Genomic DNA, 16033 nt, shown 5'->3' with positions numbered 1-16033 from the left:
TTTACAACGTTACCCCTCAAAGCTGGTCTACATACCTGCAGCTTTGGCGCTGACTGGCCACTTCATAAAATTCAGACTTCCTCCCTCCCTCCCTCCCTCCCTCCCTCCCTCCCTCCCTCCCTCCCTCCTTCTCTCCCTTTACTGTAGCAGTGCCTATTGTTCATTCGGATCCTTGGATGATGAGTGTGGTCATAGGAGCCTTGTATCCTAAGTGAGTCCAGCTGAGTCCTCTCTGGAGCTGCTTTGCAGATGACTGTACATATCATGACATTTCTGAGGTGGGGATGTGTGTGAGAACAGAGATAAATACATATTTTGGTGATGCTATTTATTAAGAAACAACTCTTTAAATGTACTTGTGTAAAGTACTTGTCTGATTTGCACAATGTTGAGGGGTTTTGCCCAAATTTTTGTATCAGTTTAAAAGGACACGTGCGACTTTGTACCAAGGAAAAAGGGAATCATGGAAGAAGCCAAGCTGTCTAATTTGTTAGAGGCAGAAGATGCTTGTGTAGACTATGGCTCTCACTGGGGACTGTCCATATATGGTAGCAGAAAGAGTAGCCTGTGGGTCTACTTACAGTATGTCCATGGGTGTCCTGATGTTGTCTGACCCAGCCTGTAAAGTCTCTTGTGCCTATTCTGAGTTTTACAACAAAATTACTTTTTTATATCTGTGAGTTTTAAATAAATTTAAGATTTTACTTTATATGATTAACTGCTTTCTCTTCCAGGTTACTAGTGAGTGTGATACATTTGCAACATCAGGAGCCAGGTGACGTCATATGGAGGAAATGAAATATGATCAAAGAATTGTTGGCAAGTTGAAAACCTCTGGCACCCTTTTCTAATGTGAAGATAAAAGTGTTTGAAATTAATACATTATTTGTATGCAAAATGGGGCAGCTGAGGTTGTAGAAAACAGTTTATTCTTTTTCAATCCTGTTTACACTATTAATATACTGAGCAAACTCTTTTAGCTAGATAGTGCCAAAGTAAACTTGCGCTTAGCTGGTGTCTGATTTTCCTGATTCTCTGAATTAATAAGGCTTATTAAGTCCCAAATAGATGCACTGTCTTGTGCACAGTTGGCCCCACACTTAATTATGCCCCACAACTGGATCGTCAGTGATCAGCCAAGGGTGAATTGCTTTAGGTGCTTGGTTCTTGATGGGGTGCCATTGATACTTGCTAATATTCATGTCTCAATTGCTCTTCACCATTTGGGGGGAAAACTTAATATCTGTTGTATGGCAACACATTTGTAGAGCTTGGTTGACAACTTCTCCTCTGCCTTCATCTACAACTGTGTATTGACCAGAGCACTTCATGATCTCCCTAATAGCAGTCCCAATATCAGGAGCTAACACTTATTGTCTGTACATTTCATCACATAAGAGGAAAAAAGGTTGTGCCTATGTGATTAATGGCTGTCACATGGCAAGATTATACCAGATTGTCCCTGTGGGCATTAAATGGAATCACCAGGGTCCTAACACCAGGCAAAGCAAGAGGCACTGGGCCCATGGAGACAGAGTTGGAGCGACTAAGTCACAAGATAATGACTGTTGACATCAAGGGGACAAAAAGTCCACAGAAGGAATCGCCCCAGAAAGACAGCAGAGGAAGCCTTGGCAGGCCACACCTTAAAGTCAGGCTTCTCACCTCCAAGTCTGAGAAAGGCTACGTTCCTGTTTGGAATAACAAAGTGTGTTACAAAAACCACTGAGAAGTGTGAGCTCTCTTCTCCTTTTGTTGACCTTTGAACTGAGTTTCTAGCTATCAGGGAGAGGACAGAAGAGCTGTGATTTTAGCCGTGTGAGTGGTTCTTTTCTTCCCGGAGTAGATAGCCGAGGATGAAGGAAGGCTGTGTGATAAGGGAATACAGTACTTCCAAGCTATGCTCTCAGGACTAACCCAGGGCATTGCTCTTTTCCTCAGGTTTTTTCCTCACCATACAGTTTCCACAGACCCCAGAAACAGACACCTTATAAGTGTTGCAGTGGGCGGGGGCGGGGGGGGGCAGCAGTGAGAAACTAAAGGACAGGAGGAAGGCTAATTACTTTCCGTCTTGGTTGGTACGCGTGCTAACAGCAACTGTGACATGGACAATATCAGAGCCCCGTTTAGCTAGCGTGTTCGTAGCACCCTGCCCTATAGCCTTCGTAGCCCAGCTTTCCTGAGCTCTGACTTGAGTGACAGTCATTCAGACCGGTGGGATTCGGCGCTGTAAGCAAGACTAGTTAGGTTTCCCCACTTGCTGCAAAGCTGTGGTGCTAAGGAAGCCACAGTAGCTAAGGCTTCAGTCATATTGCCTCTGTGAAATACCACCTTTCCTTGTGTTTCTCCACAGGAGAATATGCAGGGTAGGTTGGGCATGACTTCCTTAAGGTCCTAACCCCTTTCACTTCCCCGTGCTTTTCTACATTTTTTTTGGTGATTATTTTCCAATATAAATCTCCTGTTTGAAATAATTTTTACCAGACTTTCCTGGTAAACAGACTTTCAGATGTGGATTCAGTTCGATTTTCCTACAAGTGTCTCTTATCATATGTAAAAGGAATTTCTTGAAAATTATCTTACACATCGCTCTTTTCTATCAATGATTTAATTAAATCAGGTTAACCTTCAACGAACCACTCATATATTCTTTCATTTTTTTACGCACTTATGTAAACTCTTTTCTGTTTCCATATTATTCATTTCCCAACCCATTCACAGATACACCCTTGAAGTTCAGAAGAGATGAGAGGGAACATGACAGACAGAGGTTCAAATTAAAGCGACTCCAGACTCTTTCCAGGGCCTGGCTGGCTACTTAATCTGTGGTTTAATTCACCCTTTGAGATTCATTTCTTCTTAACACAGTTTTAGGATGATCTAGCTGATGTAGTGCACAGGCACTGCTCAAACTAACCCATGAAATTACATGTTGAGCTGTTTGAACACCACTGACCTCAGCCGATTTTCTTTCTTTCTTTCTTTCTTTTTTTTTTTTTTTTTTTAAAAAAAGGAGTATCTGGTTTTTACACCAAATGTTTAAAATTGATCCTATCAAAACAAAGCCTGTGAAGGCTGAAGATGAATGATGTCATTTGGAGGTGGAGGCTGTCACTTACTTCTTCTTCTTTTTTTTTTTTTTTTTTTTTTTTTTTTTTTTTTTTTTTTTTGGTCACTTACTTCTTAAACCCACAAAACTAAAAACACACATTGTTTGTACATTTTCTTTATTATGTGGCAAAGTGACCCAAGATGAGATCACTTCAACTGTCTAAAAACTGGAACCTAGGAATAATGTAATCTAAAAAACCAACTATAATTTTGCCTTTTAATAATAGAGGTTGATACTGTTGTGGGACAAGGTTGGCTGCATTTAAAAGAACTCCAACCTTTTATTCATTTGACTACTAGTTATCAATGTTACTGAGTCACAGAAGCAAAGCCATTTTTCTGAATGGGTGCTTGATGTGTGGTACTGTCGAGTTTCCATGCCTTCATAAGTTCATAGGAAAAAAATCACCTGTGAAATAAACAGATCTTGGATATTTGATTCTCACATTTTTCTATTAGAGAAATGTTTCTTTTCATAGGTATAATGTGCCATGCCTGTATTTTCTAATTTTCATTTATTTGCCTGTTGGGTGTGTGAAATGTCTCTAAGCATTTTTTTTACTGAGCAAAAGGCAGTTGGTCCTAAAGATAATGACTTTAATGTACAAAGGTATTGAATTGACTGTCAACGCCTCTGGTGTTAAGAGTCACAGACTGAAAAATGACCTAATATTTATTGGAATCTTTGGGAAATTACAGTTGTACGGAGGAACTCCTTAGCGAAAGTAGGTTCTAGAGATGAGCCCAGGCTAGAATGAGAGAAATGCTTCCCACAGGGATTATTTCTAAAGTAGTGCAGAGCACACAACGGGGAGCTATGGATTCACTGAGGATACAGAGGACAGCTGGGGCAGGTCACAGTCTTTGAGGTGAGCTGACTTGGGGAGTGCTTGATGATAGACATTCTTTCCACTGCTTTCTCCTTCTGTCAGAAATGGACACTAGGGGGACAATGTCAGGGTGTGCTTCTGGTGCTTTGATCCTGAGGCAAAGGCCAAGCAGGGTGAGGCACATGGGAGTAAGCATTAGCACTAAGCAGGGCGGTCATATTTCCCAGGGTGGTGCTCTCTGGAAGCATCACACACTCCAGAAATATCCACAGCTGGCCACTCAAATTGGAGAGTTCAAGCTGGAGGGATCTGGTGTCACTGACGTGTTTTCCTTCATAAACGCTGCCTTTCTCTTATGCACATGGTAGACATGAGCACCACACTTAATACTAACACTTGCTTCCGCGTTTGCAGTATGACATGGATGCACCTACAGGTGAGAATAATTCTCAGGTTCCTGCTATTTGTTTTTCCCATTAGCTTCATGACTTTGGGTACTTAAAATCTGAAACCTCTAGTACTGCTTGAAAATGCGAGAGGATCCAATGTCCTTAACAGTGCCTATAATGATTTACTTTTTGGTTTTAATTACATTAAACAATATGCTGAATAAATAGTTTTTAAACTGAGGCCAGGTTGTAAGCAATAGTTGAGGAGTCTGATTAACTGTGGCAGAAGGACAGGTAGTTTACAGTCGTTTCCTTTAGATTGTTCTGTGGTATTTAAATTCAATACAAAATACTAAAGACTGTCAATCATAATCCGTTAAGGGGATGCCTGCAATTTCAGTTTGTTGTTGCCACCCACCGCTGCTGTTTCTAGCCACACGTGAGGTGTTCTAGGCTCATATACCTTGAGAATAGTTGGGACCGGGTGAATTAAATGGAGGGAATGGAAAACCGTGTGGCATGGCCATTTTTGATAGAAAGTTAGCAACAGAAATTAACATATAACTGATGATAAAGTGTTGCTAGTCAGGATGTGACAATTAAAGCCGGATAGTTTTCCTTGGTGCTTGAGGGGGGAACAAAGCCCAGAACATCCAACTTCTCCAACAATTTGGAATTTTATTCCATCCATGGACATGCATAGTAACAACATTTGTTGAGAAATCATTTCTATCAGAAGTAGAACATCATCTTTGTGATCACCAGGTGCAGTATTGCTACGCTTATATTTAAATAGATCTTATATATGAATTAAATTCATACTTGCAGCATTGAGTTTAAGGGGTTCGATTTAGACTGTGCCTTTCGAAAGATACAACTGATTGCTAGTACTCCATTGCTTACAATACTGCTTCCAGTAATTCTGTTCATTCTTTATAAAGTATTGCATTTAACAGCAAAGGTTTAAAAATCGAGACAGGGCTGCATCAGCGAAAGAAAATACAAGTACTATACAAGGGGGTGGGGAATGCCATCTTCGTTTAACATACGTGTTTAAGTTTGAGGAAATGGACGGAAATAGAGGGCTACATACGAATGCAAAGCCTAGAGACTAAGATATGGTATTTGCTAAAATATAAAGTGCAAATGGAGCCTGATTATCCAAGAATTGAAATCTTAAGGCGAACTTCTAGCGTGTGTATTTAGAACATGTTTGCAGGTTATATTTTAGCATATACGTTTATCTGCAACAGCATATAATAAAAAAAATCAGGGTACACAAGTGCTTTGGAAGCTATTTCTAAAATGCTTTTCTGTATTGTTTGTGACTATTTTCTTTGAAAGCTACTATACAGTGCAAACCATATGTGCTACACAATAACTATACAATAACATTACAAATGACTTTAATATAAAGTTTTTAAATAAAAAATAACATAACCACAGCTATGAATACTGCTGGTAAAATAAATTAATTTTTTTTTTCTGAAAATGGCACCAATACACTTTACTAATGGTCTGTAATGAAATTACATCTCAAGTCTTCAACTCAGCCATAATGAATTATCTCCTGATTACCAGATGTAATTCAAACAGTTTCTTTCTTTTCTGGACTGTTTAGAAGAACATACTAAACACTGGTACCAAAGGTGACTGCTTTCTTTCGTTTCTTTCCTTCCTTCTTTCTTTCTTTCTTTCTTTCCTTCTTTTTTCCTTTAACTCGGTTAGTTCATTTGACATGTTCTGCCGCATGTGATGAGCAATAAAACTTCTTGTGAGTTATAAAGTTTGAAAGATTATTGAACTGGATATCGCATAGCCGGCAGTATTTCCCACTGCTGGGAGCCTGTGCGGAGCCGTTCACACCTTTTGCTATGCTAGACAACTGTTCTTCTGCGGAAGGAATTCCTGGGGAGACATTCTCATTGGCAGCTAGTGGGTTCTCAGCGATCCACGAAGGGGATTTGTGGCCATCTTCGTGCTGGGCATTCTGGGAAAGGTTCTCTTGCTGTGAGTTGGCCGTAGATCGCTCATCTTGCTTCAGTCCGCCATTCACTATGACCATGCCTCTGTTTTTGGGCAACAACGGCAGAGAATCTTTCTTGGGCACAGCGCATCCGTTTGCGGAGGCCTGGCCTTTAGGAGATTCGTTTTCTGCATTTGTGCTTTGTTCCACGTCAGTGTTGTGGATGACGAGAGAACCAGAGATATAGTCGCTTGGCTTTATGCCATAGTACGGGGAAAGCTGGTCGGCTCCTTTCGTCTTCTTTATTGCTCCAGGGTAAAGGCATTGGGGAAGAAACAAATGTTTGTTTTCTTCTTTTGTGGCAATGAGCTGAGCGGCCTCGCTGAAGACTTTCAGGCCTTGTAGAGTTGCTAAATGGGACGAGAACAAGTTTCCATTGGGAGAAGGCTGCTTCGGATTCCCGTTCTTCTCGCACTTAATCATGTTTCTTTCAAAGCTGACATCCGGGCTGTTGCGTTCGCTCTCTGGATTCGGAAACACTTTGCCATCAAGCTGACCCAGGTCACTCCGCTGATGGGCAGTGACAGGACAGAAATTCTGCTTGTGGGTCAGGTAGTTCTCAACCTTATTGAAGCTTATCTTGCACACGGTGCACTCGTGGTAGTCTAGCAGCCTTTTAGGAGATGCTGTCGTCCGCTCAGACTGCGATAAACACTTTTTGCTGAGATCTATGGGTACGTCCATCTCCAGGCAGGAAACGCTGGAGTGGGTCGTGTCACATTTGGGGACTGGAACACATTTGTTCATGGTCAACGAGGTTTCCAAGTGCTTTGAGACAATTCCTGGGAAGATGTCGCATCTCGGGTGGTAGCATTCTCCCAGCCCTTCGGCGGGCTCTTGAGTGGAGCTACAAGGATTGCTGAGGTTGGCTACGTCAAGAAATCTCTGTTGGACCAGGGGCGGCCTATGCTCCTGCTCAGGGAGGCACATCTCATACATCTTTCTTCGCTTGCGTGTGCGCATGGTTCTCTGCATGGCTGGCACTTTGTTGGACGCAGACCTCTTCAAGGGAGGGTCATGACGCGTCGCACAGTAATACTGTTTGTGGACCATGTATGTTTCGTGCCTGCTGAAGGTGATATTACATGCTTCACAGGTGGTCTTATTTGGGTCACTTTCCCCATCCACCAAGGGACCGCTGGGAGTTTTCACATCAACAGGCTTTCCGTTCATTTTGTCATCATTGCTGTTGGAGGTGGACAGCTTTTTGGCTTGAGTGGAAAAGTCCTTCTCATGTCCTTTCCCGTTTGGCCCCATCAAATCTAAAACGGTGGAAGAGTTGATGCAGGATGTTTGAAGAAGTGGATTCTCTGGGTCCGAAGAATGAGCAGCTGGGTTGAGAAGGTTTATGGAAGTCTGGCCAGTATTGGGACTCACAGCTTCAGGAATCTTTTCAGAAACACTCGGAAACTCAGGGGACTTGGCCATCTGCTGCCACCGACTGCTGCAGTAGTGTTTCTTATGAACTAGATAGTTATCCAAATTGTTGAATGTTATGTTACACTCAAAGCATGTAGCCCCTTTGGGCATCAAAGGGCTGTAAATTACAGGGGGGTAGCTACTACTCCCGTGCCTCAGTCGTCGGTGCACCAGCTCGGACATCTTGGCTAAGATCTCCGAAGCCTGGGGGACCATTGTGATATCTTGGGGGAAGGCAAACTGAGACAAGAAAGGTCCCACAGGGAAAGAAGGCCCGATGTTGGGCTGCACTGGGGATGAGGCAAGTCTCGGGCTGGAGGGCTCAGACTTTATTTTTGTGTAAGAAAAGCTTTGCTTGTTTGCTACAGGCTGTGTCTCTGGCCTCTGATTGGTGAGGAAGAGCTGAGTCTTTTTCTCACACTTGTCCAGTTCGGTGTCTGAGCTTGCGTCTTTAGTCTGCATGGCCTTTTGGCTCTGGGAGAGGTCATTTCTGGCCAACAAGTCTGTGGCTGGTTGTAAGCTGTCTTCTGTTCCACTTGGAGAGTGCTCCATGTCACTTTCTCTGGGAAGTTTGCCACCGGGGACATGGAGCTCTTGGTGTTGCAGTAGCTCCCTCTGGGTCTGGAAGCCAAAATGGCAGTGGTTGCATCTGAAGGCAGCTTGAGTGAGATGGGAAAACAGGTGTTGGTGGAAGCTGATCACAGAATCAGCTGTGTAGCTGCAGACCGTGCATTTTAGACTTGCCCCGGGGGGCAGGAACTCTTCCATTTTCACTCCTGGAAAGACACACAAAGTAGGAAAGATGAGAACTGCACCCGTTTGCTTCCCAGTAATGGGAACCTTTACTAGTGAGCTTGTATCTTCACCACCACAGAACCAGTTCCTTCAGATCCTCATCTATGGTACTAACATTTTGGTGACATCTGTAATAATAATTTCCTAAGTCTCTTTGTGAGTGTTATTAGCAATTTGGGGTTTTTTTGTTTGTTTGTTTTGTTTTTTGTTGGTTTTTATTTTTATTTTTGTTTTTTGTTTTTTGAGACAAGGTTTCTCTGTGTAGCCTTGGCTACCCTAGACTTGCTCTGTAGACTAGGCTGGCCTCGAACTCACAGCGATCCACCTGCCTATTGATTTTGTTTTATGGGCCAATAAACAAACTTACAAAAAACAACCTAAGAGAATTAATTATAATAATCAAGCTATAAAGGTGTGGAGTCACAGCTAAGGTTTAGGCTTGGCATTTTTAAACCTTCTGAGTACTGTGCTCTGTAACAGGAAGATGTGCATATTAACTAGAATGGCTACTAGCTACCAAATACCTACATGCAAGACAAAACTACAGGACTCTATCAATGATTTGATTCATCCTTTATCTTTTAAAAAAACATTTATTTGTTTATTATTATGTATACAGTGTTCTGCCTGCATGTACACTTGCAGGCAAAAGAGGGCATCAGATCATATTATAGATGGCTGTGAGCCACCATGCGGTTGCTGGGAATTGAACTCAAGACCTTTGGAAGAACAGTGTCTTTTACATATGTCTATTTATTTGTTGGTTTTGCTGAATTCAGTTTATCTGTATCTAGGACTGACATTTGGCTGGAAAACACTGGCATGCTAATAAAGGTAGTTTGGACCAGCATCCATGAAGCTTGGTCACCACCTGTTTCTGATCAGTTATTGCCATCGATTGTGGAAATCAACTCTTCCTTCTGTTTGTCCATACCTAATGGGAACAGACTTGGCTTATCTTTTCTATACGTAAGTTTGAGGCCAGCCTGGCCTACATAATGAGTACCAGGACACCCAAGCTATGAGGAAAGACCCTGCCTCAAATAAAATAAAATAAAATAAAATAAAAATATTTACATCTTATATAATTCTATACTTTTAAAAAATATAAGAATTAGCATACCATGAGATTAAGCTAACAATAGGTGGGGTCAATTTTAAAAAAAAAGTGAGAGTAGCTTCTGTCTTGTTGTTTTTCTTAGGGAATTTAAAGTAGCTTCATGTCATCAAAGTCAATTAAGCTTTAACCATGCATACTCTGGAAATTGAGGGATTTTTAATTGAATCTACCAGAACAGAAGCTTTAATTTTGTGCAGTAGCTCCCTTTTTAATGTACCTACTGTTTCTTTCTTAACACATGGGAAGTACCATGAGCAGTTCCCAAAGATCACTTGACACTTACAGCAATGAATATGCATGACACTAAACACAGGGAATAGAGACAGTGCTATTTTGATGAAGAGGAAAACGAATGCAGTGTTTTGGTCCACAGTCTAAACACTGTTGTAGATGTGGAACAAATCGGAGTCAAGTAAGTCCTTTGTTTAAAATATGGCCCATCTGAATAGCATAAGAGAAACCTATCTATCTATTCCTTAACTCTCTATCTATCTATCTATCTATCTATCTATGTATCTATTTATCTATCATAGATGAGATGTATATATGCATATGTGTATGTATGCATTGTAGAAAGAGTAGAGAGTACCCCCAAGCAACTGCAGAAACATTAGACGCCCTTACCACTGTGTGAATTCAGATGCATTTCTAGAGCTCGGGCATTGGAAAAGCTCTTGGTGCATTGTGGGAAGGGGCACAGGCTAGAAATCTGATGAGCATTGTCTTCATTTTCTTCCGACACTGGAGCAGCTTCTCTTTGCCTTCCACTACAGTAGTACATCAAATGGGCTTGCAGGTTCCGCTCACTCCGGTACCAGATGCCACAGGACTTGCAAGGGAATATATCCTCTGCAGCAAAACCAGAGACATATTAGCTTGTGTCTTGAGGAGAGACATAAGGGTAAGGTCACATTTAGGTTCATCTTTCAGAGTTGATTCCCAGGGCAATTAAGCATTGATAAGTATGATCTGCTGTCCATCTGCAGATCAGGATGAGGGTCTTAAGTGTTACACTCTGTAAGTTAACTTACTGATGGTTTAGAGCCTAATACTTTAGGAGATGCCAGTATTAAGAACACAAGATAATTTCATTTTTTTTCTACTTAAGGTTTAGAAAAACATGCATTTGGAATAGCAATGAGAATTTGTTTGTCACATTGGTTACAAGGGAAGATTATGGTATAGACTAAGATACCCTGGATGCCCATTACTGACACCATGTGTTGATTAAATGAATTAATTACAGAGGGCCTAGATAATGCTAAACTCTATGCTGGGTGTGGTGTAAAAGAGGAGGATGGATCTTCTAGGGCTGAGGAGCTTAGATTCTGGGCTGACGGTGAATGATTAGACAGTGACTATACTGCTATCTGATAGAGGAAACTGAAAGACAGGCTGGGGCAGAGACAGTGGTGCCCACTAGGCTTCTGTGGGATGGTCATAGAGGGAGGAGCCAGTCAGGTAGAGGCTTAGAGGGCTGGTACTGCCATGCCTTAGATCAGATGTGAAAGAGGACGTGAACTTATTTAGGCAGAGACAACAATTTCCTGTCATTTTTATCAGAGCATCAGCATAGTGGAAGCCACGGGAACCTGAGAGGACCTGGGTGGAGGCTGAGCAGCTGGGTAGAACTGTTGAGGCAAATGGCAGGACAGATCAGAAAGGATCTTGCAGACTCTTTTGAGAGGCTCTCCTTCTGTCTCAGCAACTATGGAAAAACCAGAGCCTAACTCAAGAGTAGATCCTAGTTCTGAAGGTAGTAAACGTGGCAGAAACGTTGAGTGGTTGGAGGCAGGTGGTATAAGTGAAACATAATGAGGCTTGTTATATCCCCGGGCGTAGCCTGCTTCTGGAGCGTGCTGAGTTGTCTGATTCCTAAGGCTTCCCTGACAGAAAGTGTCTTCATATGTATATTTTTCCTTCTCAGGTATAGCTAAGGAAACCACAGTTGGTTACCTTGTATAAGACCATGTAAAGCACTGATTCTAATGTGACTTCATTAATGTGTTCCTCACGGTGTGGTGATCCCCCCAACCATTAAATTGTTTTTGTTGATACTTCATAACTGTAATTTTGCTACTATTCTGAATCATAATGCAAGTATTTTTGGAGACAGGGGTTTGCCAAAGGGGTTGAAATCCCTTGTAATAATTTTACTTTGCTTCACACCCAAGTTTGTCGCATTAATTTATGGTCTGTGCAATAAGAACCAAAGTAGAGATAATAAAAAATTATTCCACTAAATAAATCAAGTAAGAATCAAAATAAAGATAATAAAAACTATTCCATTAAATAAATCCAGTAAGAATTGCTTAGGTTGAAAGACTTTGTCCTGTTGATTGGATACATAGTGATTTCTGAATCACCTGTGAATTTCATTAGTCATGATAATGGTCAGATACTTTTATAATAATGTGAAGCTATTATTTCTGCCTAGATTTATTTTGCATTAGTCTCAGAGATACTTAATGTTATTTTAAGATTAGATGCATTTTTTTTTATTACCAGTGTTAGTATAATTCTACTCTTGTTGTGTGAATACTATTCATTTTTGTTTCTCACAGAAAGCTGAATAAAAACAGGTCTTCCTGGTGCCCTTGAACCACTGACTGTCCACCATATGAAGTACCATTTTACCTGTTCAAGATATCTGAAGACGATCAGTATTCATCTTAGCAATGTAAGAGCGCCTAGGTAGGTTTCCCACAGCATATATTTGAAGTATTAAAAGCATATATACTTCTTCTTTCTTTTCCTTTTTTTCTTCTATTTAATTAACAAATATTTTGTTTTTTCCAGGCTATGAAGACTACATCCAGATTATAAGGATAAAAACAAAAGCTCTACGTGTTTGTATTGGTTTCTTTAAGGCTAATAGTTACTTTTTTACTTCCACATTAAAAATAATAATTGTACATCAGAGCTTCAGCCCAACATAATGCTATAGTTTCATTAATGTATATAATAAAATTTAGCATTTAAATTTATATTTTTTCAATTAAAAAAATTCAGTGCCTTTAACAAATGCCAATTTTGATACTATAAAATCATTAATGAAAGCCACTGGGCTTGTCATTGCTAAGTGAAATTGAGTATTATTCAGTGAGAAAAGAATGACAATTTTTAGTGTGTGACACTGAAGAATACAATCTGACATAATTGGAAATGCATGTTTTTTACTGTATATTAAGCAAACACGTACACACACGCACACATACAGCCACACGCTGAAGAAAATGTCTGTCCCCAGCTGCCTGTCAGTAGGCATTTTTTCTCTCATAAATACCCATCACCCCCACAAAGCTGGGCTATGGCACTCAGCACTTACTATTGACAATAGCTGTAGGCAAAATAGAAGCCATGGCAGCTTGCTGAGGAAGCAGCTGAATTGAGTCCAGCAGGCGGGCTGGGTACATGCCTTCTGTGAGAGTCATCTGACTGGCAGCTTGTAGCCTTGAGTCAAAATCCACCACAAAGGCAATTAGCTCTTCACCCTCTGAGATAGTCTTCGTAGTGGTGCACCAAAGCTGACCCCCTATTGAGAAGAGAGAAGAGAGAGGGAAAAAGAGTTGACTTGGAGCACATGAGCTGGCTGCATGCTAGATGGATGAACAGAGCACCTTCCCTCATGTTCACATGGCAGTGGACTGGAAGCAGTGTTCGATCAGACTGCAGCCCTGTGTCTCAGCCAGCCTCTGTGGACAGATGTTCACCTGGTATTAAGGAATGTTTTTAGTAACTAGCAGTAGGAAAAAGCTAGGGAAAACATCTATACAAATTGTAGAGCTCCTCAAAGGTGTGCCTTCTAGGCTCTCACCAGAATCATTAACCCTTTATGACATTGGTATAGTGTCTGCAAGCTTGTATGGGAAGGAAAAACTGCAAAAATGTACTCCAGAAAAGCCTTTGAAGTTAGTATTTCATTAACTAATGGAAGAAGTGACAATCTTCCTCTTCTCACCTCTCGTTTCCTCTCCTACCACCCCTCAGTCTTTCCACTTTATCAATTCTTTTATACTGAGTGCAGATACCCCAAATCGCCAAACAAGCAAACAGAAGTTTGTAAAATCTTGGGTGTTAGAGTACCATGGCAAAGAATGTGACCCTCCCTGTGTATACTACCATTTATGTGACATTTTCCTTTCGCTGGGTTATATACTACCCTGCAGTGTCCCTTTTTTAATTTCCATTTCCCCCGGGCTGAAAGTCCTGCAAAAAGATACACCAGAGATTCTTTTCAAAAGGCTTACTTCAATAAAGATTTGTTTAAATGAGAGGAAGCTTGTCTTCAAACACTGAGATATACTACTCTGGCTCTGTATTTCAAATGATCACGTGCAGTGCATTAAAAAGAAAAATTAACTATGCAAGTACAACTTCTAATGTATTGGAATGTGATAGTGAATGCTCATTTATTTAACATGTTTAGACAGGCAAAGCACTTATATTTTGTTATCTCCTCTCTCAGGCCTAGATACATATCCCACACAGTTATGTCTGCAATAATGTGGTGTAGTTGATATTTTATAAAGCACCCCCCAACTGTGTATGTACTGGAAGGGCTGTATATTGTACTCATTAACTAAGAAAAATTGTACACATTTTGATAAGTCGTATTGCTCTGCTTATCTTTCAGCATAACTGTCACTTCAAGTGCACTTCATTTTTTTTCCCATCTCAGAGATCATGGTTTTTAAACAACTTGAACAAATCTTGTGGAGATAAGCACAGTATATGAGATGACAGAGCTGAACGGAAACCTGAGGATGACGCCTGAGACACATCATGGGCAATTAACCACGGCTTAAAGCAAGCAAACAAAACACACCAGAAAGAGATGTCTGTGAAAAAAAGAAGAAAGATTATAGCCCTCAAATTTATGACCAGTTTTACATTAAAGCATGCAGATAGTAAAATACCACAGGGTGACATGTACCCACCCTAACCACACTTTGATACTAATATTTCTCAAAACATACAGGTTTACTGTAGTTGAAATAAAACAGATTTATTTTGGTGTTGAAATATTTTTTTTTTCCAAATCGCTGAAGCCAAATTATATCACCGAGGAATGAGAGGGAGTTAGAAGTCTGTACAACAACATTTCTACCAGAGCCATCCTTGCTCTGGGAATCGCTGCATTCAGATCCTCTGCTTTCACTTATGTGTACACGTCTTACAGCTAATCACTTGTGTCTTGTCTGTCCTGTGGAACACAGTTTATTAAGGCAGTGTGTGGAGTCAGGGTGGGAAAGGAAAAGGCAGGGACCACAGTCAGTCTGGGCTTATTTCAAAGCATGACTATAGAGACACTAGCTTTCAAGCACAGAGAACACATTCTTGGCCAATCCAGCTACTGTCACCTTTTGCAAATGTAAAGACAGGCTTGGTTCCAGATCCTAGGAGAAGGCATCTACTGATGGCTAATCATGAACACTGCGGTGAGCTACATAGGAAGATGGCTGTACAAAGTGTTTAGCCAAAACATCTACTATATAAGCAAAGTAAAGGTGAAACATATTAGATGCAAAAAAAAAAAAAATCTCAACAACGATTATAATTTCTTTATGTTATTAATCAACTTGACAGTTGTTACGCACTTGTGTTTTCAGATGTACCTGCATTGTCTCATATTTTATCATTGCTACCACTTCTTCTGACTTTGTGGTTTGCTCTGCAGGTAGGTTGTATTAGACTGAATACATCCTGTGGAGCTTTGATGAGAAAGTTGGTTGCCTTAGGCTTAAAATGTTAGCTAACTAACTAACTAGCTAACTAACTTACCACCTAACCAACTAATCACTCTCCTGTTCAGTGAGGTAAAGTCCCCGCTATGTGAACGGCTGGGCTGTGTACCTTTATGCAGAGCTACACAACCAGAATGCATATATGCCAAGACACAAGTGAGAATGCACATCATACTGCGTGTAACTGCTAACTGACTCTTCTTGAGGGAAGTAGACAGGCCGACCAAACTACTATTTTACTGGACCTGAAATAAGTAAAAGTGAACGATTAAGAGCCTGTGTCAGTAGGAGCGGGAAGGTTCATCACGAGTAGACAGGGAGTGAGTACGTGAGCATGGTCAGAATTATGGAAGGCCCTGACTTTGGAACAAACCTTGAGCTGAGGGTCCGAGGGAGATGGGATGGATCAGGGACACTTGTGTCCTGGAGCCAGCATGTCTGTGTGATGTATAGAAAGCTACAATTTGGGGAAGTTTGTGTGTTGGTTGATATCTTATTGCCAGCTTGAATTGGCTATGGTGAGGCCTATAGTATTTATCACGGAATCAGCAAGGGGTACACATTCAGGTTTCCTCACAAAAGCCTCAAAACAAGGT

At 41.0% G+C, this 16033-nt stretch overlaps 1 protein-coding gene across 3 annotated transcripts in view; it reads right to left on the bottom strand.

Moving 5' to 3' along the window:
- Positions 1 to 6059: 6059 nt before the first annotated feature.
- Zfpm2 (zinc finger protein, FOG family member 2) overlaps positions 6060 to 16033 on the bottom strand; it is a 437094-nt gene continuing 427120 nt past the window's right edge. For all 3 annotated transcript variants that reach the window (XM_051159523.1, XM_051159524.1, XM_051159525.1), the window contains 3 exons: positions 13019 to 13225; positions 10315 to 10539; positions 6060 to 8551 (listed from right to left, as the gene is read on the bottom strand). In XM_051159523.1, coding sequence (XP_051015480.1) covers positions 6060 to 8551; positions 10315 to 10539; positions 13019 to 13225 — 2924 coding nt within the window. The remainder of the gene's footprint in view (positions 8552 to 10314; positions 10540 to 13018; positions 13226 to 16033) is intronic.

The sequence above is a fragment of the Acomys russatus genome, chromosome 17 (genome assembly GCF_903995435.1).
Source record: "Acomys russatus chromosome 17, mAcoRus1.1, whole genome shotgun sequence".
Classification (NCBI taxonomy): domain Eukaryota; kingdom Metazoa; phylum Chordata; class Mammalia; order Rodentia; family Muridae; genus Acomys; species Acomys russatus.
This window is presented reverse-complemented; position numbering and strand designations above follow the sequence as displayed.